We start from the raw sequence: 12,109 nt of genomic DNA, 5'->3' as shown, positions 1-12,109 counted from the left end.
TTCACTTGTAACTGTTGTAGTGGAACAAATCAGACGACGTACTGGATGTTATTATACCATAACAAGATATAAGGGTCAAATATTATTTTGTTGATTGTATAATTCGCTGATAACTTAACCATTGACAATTTCTTATCTAACTGTATCAACATCGTCAAAAGATGTCAATTTATGGACAAGCAATATTGTTTAAAACTAGGCTATAGGCCTATAACTTTTAAGGGGCGGGTTTATAATTGGCCATTTATCACAGGATAGTTACTATAGGTCCTTTATGTTTTCAATGTATCAAACAAATATTTAATCAAAGTGAATTGTTATTCATTCATTCATTCAATTTAATTTATTTCCACAATATTTCCTAATTTACGTGTAGCCTAGACGACCTACTCCTTTCTACTCCTTCATTTTGTTTTTATCTCATTTTCACATTCTAGTTTTCGTTATCTTTTTTGTTCCAGAACTATCGATTCCAGTCGCAACTTATCATAAAGACAAACGCAATCACATGGATATCAAACAATGGTAGTTCCATCATTGTCGGGGACCAATAACTGTTGAAATTATTATACTGGAAACAGGTAAGTTGATCGAATTATTGTCCTAAAATTTAGTCTGACAATTGTCTTAAAGTCTGTTTGCAATATCAAATTAGTTTGACAAGTGTCCTAAAGCTCTGTCTGCACTATCAAATTAGTTTGACAATTGTCCTAAAGCTCTGTATGCACTATCAAATTAGTTGGACAATTGTCCTAAAACTCTGTTTACACTATCAAATTAGAAGTTTGACAAAACAAGTATGATGTTCCTCTAATCGTTTTCTCAGCACCAATGTGCGATGTTCCCGAAGCCTCAGAGAATGGCGAGAGATCTTATTCAGACGTTGACCAAATACCAATGAGCAGCGAGATAGTTTATTCGTGAGCCTTGCAGGATAGCAATTTGCCAGATGTACCACGGCAGGCATATTTGATGTTCCTCCTCCAAGATGCGTTGGTGGTAATTACATGGTACCAATCGAAAATTGCGATTTATAAAGTACTAGGGCCTACCCCTCTCTTATTCGTTGTAGTATTGAGCTGGGATTTGGCATGGGTATACTACAGGGACATGTCCTCAAAGCTATAGAGATTTTTTAATTTCAAATCGGATGCAGCTAGTCATATGACGTCTCAAAGATGGTACCTTGGTGACAAACGATTTTCGTCGTTATATAGCCGTCTTTGGTGTCATTTTAAGGGTCTTGACTTGGAGAATAATATACAGTAAACACCTATTTATGATATATGATTTCATAATTTACCGTGATTATGCCATTTCCGGTTATGTGACGTAACTTTTCTGAATATAGCCGTATTTGGTAGCGAGGTTAATGATGTGTGTGACGTTCCATCCCGTCGTATGACGTCATTACAGCTTCGTTTGCTGTACCCCGAGTATCGCACATTCGTGCTTCTTGTGACAAAAACAGGTGATGTGCCATAATATGGACATGATGATGTCATATCACTACCATATTTGAGAATATCACTACCATATTTGGGCACATTCACACTTTTTTTGTCAACTAGTTTAATAGTATAGACAAAGCTTTAGACAGTCATTTATAATATAGACGGGCATTAAAAAAAGGACCAAAAATTCTAAAAATTACAATGCAAATGATAAGATATTTATTTTTAGGCCTCTTCATCTTCATTGTGAAAGTAGAAGAGCTTAATATTTATCATCTCCTAAGAAACTCATCAGCACTACCCATTATATATTTTATCCAGGATTATTTTACGGCTTGCCAAACCACATTTGAACATGCATACACATTTTGCAATTTTGCTTTAAATCTCGCAGTTTCAGATTCTTCTTCATAATAATTGAACTCATCGAAATTGGTTACTATATATACATGCAGATCGATTGGCTATGAATTCAACACATTTGCATCATTTGTGTATACGTTTCTAATTCAAATTTATACAAAATATTTCTATTCGTCGTAGTTAAATTCGCGGACTTAATGTTTGAGTAAAAATCCAGGTACACTTTTGCAGTCGGCCAATACTTTATCAGTAAGTAATTTGGTTCTCCGGAATATTACACTTGTAGTAAAAAGCCCAGATCTCAACTAATGTTGATAATAAATGTATAACAACCAAACGTGTGCAATGTGTGTAATATATGTTTTGGGCCAACTCTTTGAAAGACAGTGTCGACAAAGCAGTAGCGACAGTCGTATCTCTAGTAAACTACATAATGTTCTTTCATATTTATTCGACTGTTTCCTTTCATTGGCGATAAAACTCTGATACAGTTAAGATTCATTAAACAATTATACATTGTTACAATTAAACTTACATGGATGCATGATTAAAGCTCTGTCTACACTATCAAACGTGATGTGACAAAAAATGTGATGTGCCTATACATGATGATGTAATATTAATACTATATTTGGGCATACCACATTTGTCAATCTAGATGATAGTGTAAACAGGGCTTTAGAATCGGTTCAAGAATCTGTGATGTTACGTTTCGTAAATAAACAAATCTAACATATCCAATAATTATTTAAATCACATTTATTTCCAATTTTCAATATCAGTTAATAATAATATTCACCATACAAAAACAAAACATATCAAAATTCTAATTCACTATAAAGTAGTTTTATATGCAATATAATCTACAAATAAAACTTATTTAAAAACAAAACACAAACATTTAATTAGAAAACAATATGAACACTTGTAAATCTATAACATTTCAAAGAATTTCGATAAAACGTTACACAAAACAAGAATCCAGATTAATAATGAAAAAGAGAGCTATATATTTGAATACAAAGTTTTTTTTTATAATATAAAAGTGTACAAAAGGGAGGACTAATAGTTTTTAAGGTCATATGTTAAATGTATTAACCTATGACCTCACGTGATTGTTGTTCAGATTTTGTCTTGGTTGTTTGAAACCGAGACAGATTGTTGTTTCAGATTGAAATAACTCCTATTCAGCAACAACTAATTGATTTACTAAGAGCAACATAACAAAAGTAGCAAAGAGTGGCACAAATCGGGTACCGCTGCTCGTGTCATCTGAAACGGTAAAAGATAAACATTTTATTTTTATCTAACTAAAAATAAAAAGGCATGAACATATTTTCTACGAAATAAGTAGGATTATGCTTATAAAAGCAGAAATTTACAGAATGAAATGGAGAGTTCAAAGACGCTAGAAATTTGTAATTTTTTGCAGAAAGCCAACTTTACCAAGTTTGTAATGGCAAATTCCGAGTTTGCTCTCGCATTTGCAAACTAATGTTAATACTGTGCAAACCTGTCTATGTGGTTTATTGAAGGTAGACTGGTCAAGCTTTGAAACCTTTCTTGACAAACTGGGCATTTGGAAACAAAAGTGTCAGTGTAAACCAGTTTACAACTGCAGAAAAGAAGTTTGCAGAAGTCTAGTACACTAGCAAACATGTTGTTATTTGCCAATGTAGACTACGATTAAATCTAAAAGTGGAAATAAAATGTCTTACATGGTCGCCATGTTTTTTCCCATCCAATAAATTCGTCGTTACGTTTATTTTCTTCTTCTAACCATTCTCTCAGAGGTTCAAAATATTGCAACAGGGGCTTAGCAGACATTTCCCGCTGTCCGGTTATAGCTTCCATTGCTTCAGGCCATGGCTTACTTCTTCCAAGTTTTAGCATGTCCCTAGAAATTTGTAATTGAACAATATGTACAGTTTTTGTATTAATGCAATAGAAGTGTACTGGATAGTGATGCCCAAATATGGTCATGATATGACATCATATCATGTCCATGGGAACATCGAATTTTTGTTGTCACATAAAGTTTGATAGTGTAGACGGAGCTTTAGGCCTATACATTCGCAAATAATGTAAATTCCGTTGGTCTTACCCAAGAAGTTTTCCCGCTTCTTTTGATTCGTAGAAATCGCATTTGTGCAACGGTCCTTGGTGACCCGAGGCATTACACATTGCTTCATAAAACTGAAACTGGATTATTGTCCTTAAAAAGTACCTGCAAACATTTAAAGCGTATTATACGGGGCGCCAACGACACACTATCTATATTCATTTCATGTTGTTTGGCACCCCGTAAATGAATATTTTACTGGTAAAACAAATTACAATATAATTGTTTTAAGAAATGCATCAAATGAAAACTGACAATCCAAAATTGCAAACCTGAGAAATGGATAGTCGACGACAATGTGCAGAAGTGCAGTGGCATCAAGATCCTTCTCCTCTCGTGGTACAGGGGGCACGACTCCCACAAGATCCAATCTAAAAAGAAAGAAAGAAAGAAAGAAAATAAATATAATTATGTGTCATTGAACATGGTGGTTGTATTAACTGTCTTTACCGCAAACAAAATTCACTAAAAATAGTAGTTCCCATTTGGACGCAACGCAAGGATGTTAAGCGTACCGCAAGCAATTTGACCAATCACGACGCGATGGGTCATCCGAACTGTCGCTTGTGATTTGTCAACTCGTTTTCGTTGAACCTATAGGTACGATATTAAATGAGAACCAAGCTTTAGTAGGCGTCACCCCTCTGAATTATTCAAATACACCTACTTCATTTTCCACCATTCTTCGGTGTACTTTTCTGGCGTGATGTCTCCAGCAAACACTCCCCATCGCCACTGATCTATCATGTAGCTAAATGGTAATGTACCAATCACATCTAGAGACTGCTTCAAAAGGAAGTTGATATCCGTTTCTAAAATAATCAAGTATAAAAACTACAATGGATTTATTGCGGTCAAAAGACTGTTTGAAGCTGACGATCCAGACTACAGTACAGTTGAAAACGCGCCTGATTCTAATCATTCTATTCGTATAGCAAAAAAAGCAAGATTAATTTACTATAATCTGTGTCTTCAATATCCAAGAGGCCTATTTTCTTGAGGTGCTTTGGAGTGGCAACTGATGTAGACAAAACTTCGCCTACGGCCTCATGAAAGGCACCATTTGCTCCATCATGGTATACGTAAGGCAGAGGGGCGTACTGGAGGTAATATTGGATATGACCCATCTCGTGATGAATTACCAGAAAATGGTGCATATGGATCTCTGTACACATCTTGATTCTGTGAATAAAGTGAAACACATTAATAGAGAATTCACATTTAAAGCAAAACATTTAGCATATACTTGCCTAATCTTCATTAGGAAACTTTAGAAACTCCAAGTTTTGCCAGACTTTTCATAGGCTCTGTATCAAACTACTTTTTGTGATGTGATGTGCCCAAATATGGTAGTGATATGCCTAAATATGGTAGTGATATGACATCATCATGCCCATTATGAGCACATCACATTTTTTTTTTAAATTTGATAGTGTAGGCAGAGCTTAAGGTTTGCATCAGTTTAAAAACTATTTTGCAGAAGTAACAGATTTAGCATATTCTTGACAGTCCAGTTTGCTGAAGAGATTTGTAAACTCAGTAACGAATCAAATAACAGTTTTTGATCATGTGATACTACAGATGGACAAACACCACAAACTCCCCAAACGGTAGAAAACTTAGAGTCAAGGCTTACATATTTTGTAATTTTGTGTAACTACTGTGGAGTAGCTTTGCGTCACGGTGTTGAGTAATTGGTAAGATGATTTTGTATTTTATTAGGATTCGTTTGCTAACCTGAAATCGACTCTGTTGTAAAAATCCCACGCTGTAGGGTGGCACACAACGGTTCTTCCATCCGTTGGTTTCGTAATCATACTTTTAGCCCAAAATAGCTCGGGCATCGGTTTCAGACCCAATGAAACAAAGAACGAATCTGATAGGTTGAACATTTCGAGAGCAGTGTAACCCTTTCAAAATAAAAATAAAAATTCATAAGCAGGTAGTATGGTGGACTGTTTCTCTTGGGAATTGTCATTTTAGATGTCAACTACATTGACGGATTCAAGGGTCAAAGTTCATCGTTGCCACTGTATATGTAAAAGTGTCATTCTCTAATTGAGTCAATAATTGTTGATTATATATTATTTAAAGAAACTTAACCAACCTCTTTTTTTTTTCAAGTTTAAAATAAAATCTATTAAATAAAACTGAAATATATGGGACGCCGATACTGTCTTTTGCGACAAAAATACCCCGTTGTTTCATATTTAAACAATTTTATAGAATAACACTTACTTGTTCTATCAGTTGTGATGTTACATCAACACTTGTTGCATCAGGATACGGTTCTACAACGTCATATATTTTACCCCAAAATCTCCCCCACATGTCACCTATAATTAATAGAACATTACAATAATGGGTAGGCCTACGTTCGATCATTATCTACTCATTAGGTCCTATAATAATTATAGCTGTTATAGTTTAAATCTTAGGTGAGCAATATGCAGTTGTCAACGTTGTAAATTTAATATCTTTCGATAATGATAATTAATGTGTATATAGGCTACTTGCCAAGGATAACAATAAGCGAATTCATTCACTATCCTTCTTAAAGGTGGCAATCTTGTTCACAAGACAAACAGACATGCTCTTCATAAACAAAATTTTGAATAAATCCTAGGAAGTGGATAAATGTTTTCCTCTGACAGAACTGGAACCTAGGAAACAGGTATTGAGCATCACTCTAGCGCGTTAGTAGGCCTACCTAATATGTTTGAAGGCAGAGCAGATTTTAAATCCACATTGTCACCATAAACCTTCTTAAGCCTTCGTCTAACATACGCATGGAGCTGTTTGTAAAGTGGTAGAATTTCCTCGTACAGAGCCTTGGCATCATCGGCTATAGTTTCTGTTTCGTAATGTGCTCTCCACTGCTCACTGGTGTCGCTGAAGCCTGTGAATATAGAATAGACGATAACATTACAGAGCGAATGCAAACATAATGTATGTGTAGTGCTCACTTTCCTTCTTTCTATCTTAAAATAAGCACACATTATTTCGCACTGTTCTCACCCCCCCCCCCCCCCCCACCCCAACAAACTTCATTAACATTGCTTTGCGTTGGCGCGGGAAATGATGTACATATAGTCATAGCTGTTGTTGCTTCTTCTACAACTGGTTTTCCCGCGTCTAACTACTCACCTAGTATTTTTGCAGCTTCGTTTTTTAAATCGACATAATCGATATAAAGAGGCCGATTAGCTCGACCCACCTCGTCTCGCCATCCTTTCCACGCCCAAACTAGTTCATCCCAATCCTTTGAAGTTGCCATAATCTCTTGAAGGCCTGTGTGAATGAAAATATAAATGAATAACATATTCTTCTTACTTGGTTCAAATCCCATTTGGAAGCAACGCAGTGGTGAACGCGCAACGCAAATTACCGTAGTTGGCCAATCAAAAAGAAAAAGTTGGGATGATCCATCGCGTCATGATTGGTTAAATTCATGTGCGTTGCGTCATATATTGGGGAAAGCAGCAAGGATCAGAAATCCATCGCATTGTAAAGATTGGTAAACAATTGGACGCAGCGCAGAGGGACGTACAGTAAGCAAACTTAAGTGAGTTGACCAATCACAAGTGACAGTTTGCATGATCCATCGCGCTGTGATGCGACTCGCTTACGTCTTTGCGTTGCGTCCTAGTGGGAACTAAGCTTTACCAAAAGAAAAGACATTGAATCGCATCATAGATTATAACTTTAACACACGCACGTTTCATGAGTAACTAAGTCCAGATCATAGGCCTATAGCTTAACAGTTGCTAGCGTGCTTGCGCCAAGAAAAGCGAGGGACATCAGACGTTATTCTACTCATAGCTCACAAAATGTGTGAAAGTTTTATGACGCCATGTCAGACTAGTGAAATCTCACTCTTCACTGGGCTAATGAATTGTAATTTATTCATAATAATAAAGCTGAACAACTCAGTAAAATTACAAAACCAATTTACATGATTGTATACAGATATTGTTCATAATGTATAAATGAGATCATATTATTTATAGATGTAAAGTAAACTCATTAAACAATGCATAATGTTTCTTTTTCATTATTATGTACATTGCAAGCGTCTTAAACAGAATTCAGCAACTTTTACTTTGAATCTCTGCGAGAATATGCTGTAATAATAATTATATAGTCGTAGTGGTGAAAATAATACGTAGGCGAAACTGATCTGGTTATGAAAAAACTAAATACAATCTCGCAATATTCATTTTTTAATTCCCCGGGTTTTTTTAGAAGCAGGGTTTTGTCATTTGTCAAAAACAAATCAGTGCCACTCTTGTAAAATAATTATATTTACACAATTCTGAGGTTTTTTTCGTTTTTAAAACTATTGATACCACCGTATGAAAATCAAAGGGACAAGATAGTCTTCACTATCAAACGATGATGGGCCAAAACATGGTAGCTATATGCCAAAATAAGGTGGTGATATGATATCATCATTTCCCTATATGGCACTTCACATTTTACATAAAGTGTTAATAGTGTAGACAGTTTTATACAGCACAGTATATGCAAATATTTAGATATAGATAGGTTATCATTGTGAATTGAAAATAATAATAACTTGTAATGTACATATGTAAAATCATATGTTGTATAAATATATCGTGAAATAAATATACTCAATTACTCGAACTAAAATACATTTTTATTGATTATACGTGATATAGCCGGCCTACGCATCAACTTAAGGACATCATCATTACCTGGCTCGAGAGCTAAGCACTCTCCGTTGGTTTTACAAACCTCTCCAGATCCGTAATTTCTGCTCAATTTTGCAAGTATATCAGTCAACTGGAAAGAAAGAAACGTATGACTGAAGAGTAAATGTATGTAAATGTTTAAAGACATCATCAATCCATATATTTTGAGTAATAATAATTATTATGAAGCTTTTATCTTTTTAAATACGGAAATTTAACTGTATAAGGTGATCTTTTCTTTTCTGACTTATGTTATCCTGCCTAAATATGTTTAATAAATAAATAAAATAAATATACCATTTCGTACTTTTAATGAAGTTATAGACAAAAATAAATTAATGTTTCACTTATAAAAAGAAATAATTACAGTTAAAATCAAGCAAAATTCATTGACTTCCAGTCAATTTGATAATTTTTTTGCTTAATATTACAGTTTTTTAGGTAAATATTTTTTTTCAATCCAATTTTTGGTACAATTGCATATTTAACAAAGACATAATAAAAATTATTTAAAGGGCGACAATATATCTTTAAGCCTTACACTAAGACCAAACCCCTATTCAATAGACAAGCCTGTAAAGCCAACACATTGATTGTTCCCCGAAAGTGTCCCCTTAATGTGACTATGTAATATCAATAGTCTTTGCGATCACTTTAAAATTACACAGTAATGTTATATGCGAAGGTACACACGGTACTGTACGGTACTGTGTACTGCAGTACGTATTTTATTTTAAAAATAGTCTACAGTTTTATTACTGTGCGAAATTTGTCCTCATCTTCAACTGCAAGTGCGTAGTTCTCGACATCCTTTATGAATTTCAGTTGTCTTTGAATGTCGGCTGAAAACGAGGCTGCATCGAATCGACTAGCGTTCACGTATGCATCGATTATAAACCCAGACGCAGCCACATCAGCATCTACCTATAGAGAGTTGACAAAGAATTAGCTCATTATTTGCAGACGCGACGTATTGTGAGGTTTATGAAGGTGGAAATTGATTGATAATCTTTGTTAAATACACAGAGACTACACTGAAAAAACAGTGTGGAGCTTTTAAACACGTACTTACGTGTTTAAAACCTAAACGTGTTTATAGCTACATGTTGTTTTCTTTCACTTGTTTAGCAGTCAACATGTCATTATTTTCAATTTCTCCACATGTTTAGCAGTCAACATGTTTAGACACGTGTTTTCTGTGGCGGAAAAAAATCTCCACACATGGCAAATTAAACACTTTTAAAACCTTCATTATTGCTCCACATGTTTAATCAACACGTCACTGATGTGTTGAGTTGGGTACAGACTACATGTTTAGAATGTGTTTAGAACCTAAACATGTTTCATATCTAAACATGTTTAACGGCTAAATGTGTGGGAAAACTGGGTACAAAATACATGTTTAAAAATCTAAACACTATATTTACAGTGTATATTATAATGTAAAGCCAATTCTCTAATTAGTATACCACCAGATATTTGTCAAAACATCCTTATACTGAGTTCAAGGCTGATATTTTATTACCGCGAACAAATAAAAATGCAGGTATAATTTTATTTATCGAACAATGTATCCCATCAAATATATATATGCCTAGCCTAAGGTAATATAACACGTCCAAGGACCGATATAGGCCTAGGGATAAAACTTTTCCCCAAGTAAAGTCTGATTAGCTGTAGGCCATATAATAATATTATTACCAGCTCTCAATAAGAATGATGTTAAAGTATGCCGCTTTGGCATGTGATCTGCTGGCCCCATATGTAAAAATAACTTAATCTCCAGAACCACACAATGTTTGTGGCAATATTAATACTAGGAATCAAGGCCGAGGGTGATGTAGCTCACATGTATTTCTAATATCTCGGTATTTCAATTAAAAAAAAAGAACATCAAAAACAATTAATTCACTAAGGCAAATAAAAATACGTAGCAGCCAAAAAGCTGGATTGAGGATTTTTTTTTACAAAAGGCCTTTAATTAAAAACATCAAACAATTTGAACAAATAATCTACAAACATTTTTAAAAATTTAGCAGCAAATTGAAAATGTTGGCAACGAGCGTCGGAGATGAAAATCCAAGAGAATCAAAAGATGACGAAACGATTAAGAATTTAGCAGACTAGTAAAGAAAGCGGGCTATTTTTATATCTTGATGACGTGACACCAAAATGTCCACATTTTTTTGCAGTCTTAGACTCATATTGTGGGTGGAGTAGCCGAGACAATGGAAACCAATGGGAGATGCTTTCACTCTTGGTTGCTTTTTATTAGCAAACCACCGGGTATAATATTATTAGTATAACAGCTGATTTTATCTTTAATTGTTTGTTAGAGAACAGTTCCAAGGTTATACCAGGGAAGAGTTAAATTTAACTCTTCCCTGGTTATACATTGTATCTATAAGGACCAATTCCCATACTACATTTCCGATAGATTGAAGTTACTCAATGACCTACTATGACCATGATAATAATATTTAAAAGAATGTTTTAATTCACTGGCCTATTTAGAATTGTCACATAGATGCATGGGATGTCTTTTGTTCTTAAAGATAAACACCAAGGCCTATATTTTAATCATACATTGTTTTTTAAGTTGACGAGATTCAATTATACAGTAAAACAAAAACAAAATCATGTCCAGTATCTGCTGTTTCCATTAAATAGTTAACTTAACTTACCACTTTCTGCGAATTTTCGTCCGTGATATTGGTGACGTAGTTCCACTGGGCTGTTGCTCGTGAAAAATAAATATCACCCACATGTTGATCGTAATACGTAAGAAATGCATTGACTTCTTCAACGTTGGATGATGAAGCTAAAGTCAACGCAAACAAATGTAAAAACAAACCAAAGTGGTAAAACGGTTGAATTCGATGACTTGCTGCCATGTCTCTTCACTTGTAACTGTTGTAGCGGAAGAACTCAGACGACTTATGAAACATACGATAGGATGTTATTATACCATAAAAAGATACTAAGGTCAAATATTATTTTGCTGATCGAATTATATAGGCTATTTTCGCTGACAACTTAACCATTCACAGTTGCTAATCTAAAAAGTCACTGTACTGTATCAACATCATCAACATTGTTAAGATGCCAATTTATAGACGATTACTATTGTTTAAAAGTAGGCTAGATTATAAATGATTATTAATAAAAAAAAAAACGTTTTCACTTAAAAACCCGGTTAAATTTAACTGAAAACCTATTGGCTGGCAACCTATTTTTGACTCATTTTTTTTTTACAGTGTTCAGGTAAATCATTTATTTGTTTCTATTCAATTTTTATGGAACATGAAAATGGCATATTCAACAACAAAAATTAAACAAATTAGTTTTTCAGGGGTACATTAAAAGAGCAAGCCTAATAATTATCGGATAATTTTTGGCTGCAAGAAGAAACACTAAAATCATTTTTTGGGAAGGTGCGCCCTCAATTTTCA

At 34.4% G+C, this 12,109-nt stretch overlaps 1 protein-coding gene across 1 annotated transcript; it reads right to left on the bottom strand.

Moving 5' to 3' along the window:
* Positions 1 to 1,889: 1,889 nt before the first annotated feature.
* On the bottom strand, positions 1,890 to 11,568 carry LOC140046302 (angiotensin-converting enzyme-like). Its single transcript, XM_072090888.1, has 13 exons — positions 11,342 to 11,568; positions 9,417 to 9,581; positions 8,661 to 8,748; positions 7,087 to 7,230; positions 6,650 to 6,838; positions 6,178 to 6,275; positions 5,677 to 5,849; positions 4,898 to 5,121; positions 4,607 to 4,751; positions 4,212 to 4,310; positions 3,922 to 4,044; positions 3,536 to 3,714; positions 1,890 to 3,089 (listed from the first exon to the last, which is right to left on the bottom strand). Exons 1-13 carry the CDS (start codon positions 11,549 to 11,551, stop codon positions 3,001 to 3,003), a joined length of 1,926 nt encoding a protein of 641 aa, XP_071946989.1. The 5' UTR covers positions 11,552 to 11,568; the 3' UTR covers positions 1,890 to 3,000.
* Between the last annotated feature and the right edge of the window lie 541 nt (positions 11,569 to 12,109).

This window comes from Antedon mediterranea, chromosome 4 (genome assembly GCF_964355755.1).
Source record: "Antedon mediterranea chromosome 4, ecAntMedi1.1, whole genome shotgun sequence".
NCBI lineage: Eukaryota > Metazoa > Echinodermata > Crinoidea > Comatulida > Antedonidae > Antedon > Antedon mediterranea.
This window is presented reverse-complemented; position numbering and strand designations above follow the sequence as displayed.